Source organism: Monopterus albus, unplaced genomic scaffold (genome assembly GCF_001952655.1).
Source record: "Monopterus albus unplaced genomic scaffold, M_albus_1.0 scaffold110.1, whole genome shotgun sequence".
NCBI lineage: Eukaryota > Metazoa > Chordata > Actinopteri > Synbranchiformes > Synbranchidae > Monopterus > Monopterus albus.
This window is the reverse complement of record NW_018127990.1, coordinates 686628-690006: the sequence shown is the minus strand read 5'-3', so window position 1 is coordinate 690006 and position 3379 is coordinate 686628. Positions and strand designations below refer to the sequence as shown.

The 3379-nt window shown below is 40.5% G+C and overlaps 1 protein-coding gene across 2 annotated transcripts in view; it reads left to right on the top strand.

Annotated features, from left to right (window-relative positions):
- The first annotated feature begins 434 nt into the window (after positions 1-434).
- LOC109966407 (transmembrane protein 263) overlaps positions 435-3379 on the top strand; it is a 5992-nt gene continuing 3047 nt past the window's right edge. The window contains exons 1-2 of one of the 2 annotated variants that reach the window (XM_020611228.1): positions 435-796; positions 2224-2360. In XM_020611228.1, the coding sequence (XP_020466884.1) occupies positions 2276-2360 (85 nt within the window). In that variant the 5' untranslated portion in view covers positions 435-796; positions 2224-2275. The remainder of the gene's footprint in view (positions 797-2223; positions 2361-3379) is intronic. The other variant, XM_020611227.1, reaches the window with a different exon arrangement.

Here is a 3379-nt window from a genome sequence, read left to right as displayed (position 1 = left end):
CAAAGCTAAACACAGAAATAATGCTACATGCATTGATTTAAATAGATCACGTGAATTAAACAGTTATCTTGCTCTACAAAGCGTGGGCCTCTAAATTAGACAAAAGTTTATGCTTTCCAAATAAACAATGAAGAATAGCACGGTCCTCCAAGAGTTATCAGTTTACAAAATCTCCACAAAATTCACTGCCATCAAAATCTAAAACAGCGATATTTCAATTTGTTTGTAAACATTTCAGGTTTTCACATTACAGTATAGGAGCATTAGCCTAGCTAGTCACAAAACACCTTACAGTTCAGTTTTTCCTTCTTGGTAAGTGCTAAAATAGTTCCTAACATGCCAACAAAAACATCTGTATGCAGGATATTTTGTGGACGTGGACACGGTGCTGAGTACTTCTTCAACCACTGCGCTTCGCAGTAGCCCCAAAATCGAGGTTGTCCATCTCCCGACCAGTGAGGGTTTTAATTTGAAGGTTCTGAGCGGAAGTCCAGTGCGTTGCTGTGTGTAGTTTGACTGTATGCGTATCTGTATATGTGTATGTGGAAGACGCCACGTTGGCAGAATCAGCAGGGTGAAAAGAGACCTGCGTAGCTGCGCCTGTAAAGTTAGAAAGCCACACGTTAATGCGATAAAGACGTGAAACGCGAGGAGGAAAAGCCGTGAACAGCAGGTCTCACCCACACAGAGTGATTAAATTACAGCAAAGTCTGGCTCGGAGGCTGAAACAAGCTGTTCCAGTGTGAAGTTTCTCTGCCAGGTGTGGTGTGTAGGTGAAACACGAACAATGGTGAAGGTAAGGACTCGGCAGCATCCCAATTAATGTTCATATGTGTAAGAGTGTGGCTCACAAAATGCGTGTGAGGGCGGGTTTTAACTGCATGCAAGTTTTTATAGGCCAACTAGTTTTAAAGCAGGTATATGAGAGATTGGACCGTGTAAATTTGAAAAAAGTAACAGGTTGTTTTGTCAGTGGTATCCCATTTTGGAGAGCTGGCGTCTTCTTGATGTTGGAGAAAAGTGTCCAAAAGCATGAAAGGGACGCGTCATCGTTCCTCAAACGCTGAGCGTGCAGTGCCAAACCTTACTGTAAAGTCAAACATCTTTACATTGGCTTTGGCTTCCAGACACAACAGTTACAACATTTACATCAGAAACACAGACGACCTGTATCAGTGGATGTTAACCTTGGGATCGGGCCTCGTTTATGGGTCATGGGGGAAAAATACGGAGGTTGGGGTGATCTATATAAACGGAAATAACATAGTTATTTTTTAAGCATGTGGAGTGTTGGCTATTTGAAGCGTCTACGTGTCATTTAACGACCACAAAGTCACGTTTCAGGTGCATTTTGCAGCCACGCTCACCTGTGAGAGGAAGGGCTCTCTTAATTTGAGGTTCTCAAGTTAAAAGGGGTTACTGGCCCATAGTAACATGGCCGCCAGGCAGGTGGACCTCTTGTTCAGTGTGGCAACCACCTGTAAGCCTTTCTTACACTTTATCAAATTCTATTGAATCAAATTAAACGTGAGCAAAAAGCCACTTTTATTATCAGTTCATCATCAGTTAGAAAAAGGTAGGAGCACAGGTGACATCATAAAAAGAGTAAATGCTTACATTAAATATATTTTTAAAACAAATAGCTATTCATTTTAAAATAATTGTAATAACTGGCTTCCATATTTTAAAATATAGTCTTTGGAAGTGTTATAAGAATAGCGGATAATTATATATTCAATGTGACTCGGAGCCCGGCTGGCTAGTCAGTGATTTGTCTGTAATTTAGTTGAAAATGATCATGTTAGCAGTGTTAGAAAGTGTTTTCTCTTTTGTATTTATCACTTATAAAATCTGAATTTGACATGCCACGCAGTAGTAAGCTGAAAATGTGAGCCACGCAGGGTTTTTACTTTTTTGGTATGAGTGCAGTTATGATACTAGACTGAAGCCGTCTAAACAAATGAACTACAGTCTAAAATTAGCAACACTTTGATAGAAATCTGGAACTACCGGATGAGAGAATTAATCAAGAATATGGTTATTATGACCACACATTTGATGCCAAATTTGAATACATGACTCTGATCAATACTCACTACTGCTGGCACGTATTGAAGTTTTGAGATTTGATACACTGCTGTGTAAGCATTAAAGGTAGCAAAGTACTGTGAAGCTTGGTTTACTCAGAGTAAAGACAGCCTGGGGTTTTCCTGTCTTTTCTAGAATGTGAACAGCGTTAACATGGAGCCCCAGCCTGGGACCAGTGCGGCCTCGGATGAACCTGGATCTGCCTACAACCAGTCCCCAGAGGGTAAAGCGTCAGCTCCTGTCCCCAGGCTGCAACATCAGCAGGGAATATGGTGCAATTTGTGCTCATGTGTTGCTTCTATTTCAGAAACAGTTGGATTTTCAGGGGAATATGTTTGTTTGTGTAACAGCGGCTGCAGCCCCAGCCTGCTATTTGTGTCCCAACACTGAGACACTTTGCACCAGTTTAGTCCCCTGCTGCCGCTGCACAGTCAGCTTCACTGTTATTGGATGAAGCATAGTCCTTTCTACAGGTCTGATGACTGTTTACACCCCAGCAGAACTGTAGCAACCAGACCATCAGGGGTGTTAAGACATCCCAGATTTACGGATTCAGTCGAGGTTTTGTTAAGGCACTAGTATTACCCCAACATGCCAACATATCTCAGATCACTGGGGTTTTTTTTTAGCTACGCTAGCAGTATGGCTGTGGGGATAGCAAGGTCAGTCGGTGTTCCACTGAAATATCTCAACAAATACCAGATGGATCGCCATGAAATTTAGTACAAACGCTCAAGGTGCCTAAAGGTGTTGATTATTTGACCTTTTATCTAGTTTAACTAGCAGATAAAAATCTTCCAATTTCTAGAAGATCACAAACTATTATGTCCAGACACTCAGATTACATTGTACAACTTGACTACTCTAACTTTTCTTCTGACCTCATCAGGTTTAATATTTAATTCATCCAGTTCTTTGTTTTTTTGAGCAAATGCATCCAAAATTGACATTGCCATTAGTCTTAGCTGTGCCTTGTGCTTAAATGAAACATTAGCATGTTAGCATTGTCGTTGTGAGCATGCTGGTGTTAGCATTGAGCATAGATTTTTCTTACTAACACTGAATATTTGATTTTGATTTGATTTATTCTTGCAAACATGTAAACAGTCAATATGTCAACACACATAATTTCACACATATCTACAAATGCATTATCAATTTGCTTATACCTAGTACATGCTTGAACGGAGTAGGAAGAAGTCAGACTTATCTAGTCCTACCCCATGACATCATCTTACCATCATTGGTTTGCAAGCAGTATTTCTACATAGATAATTTTGTTCTACACCAC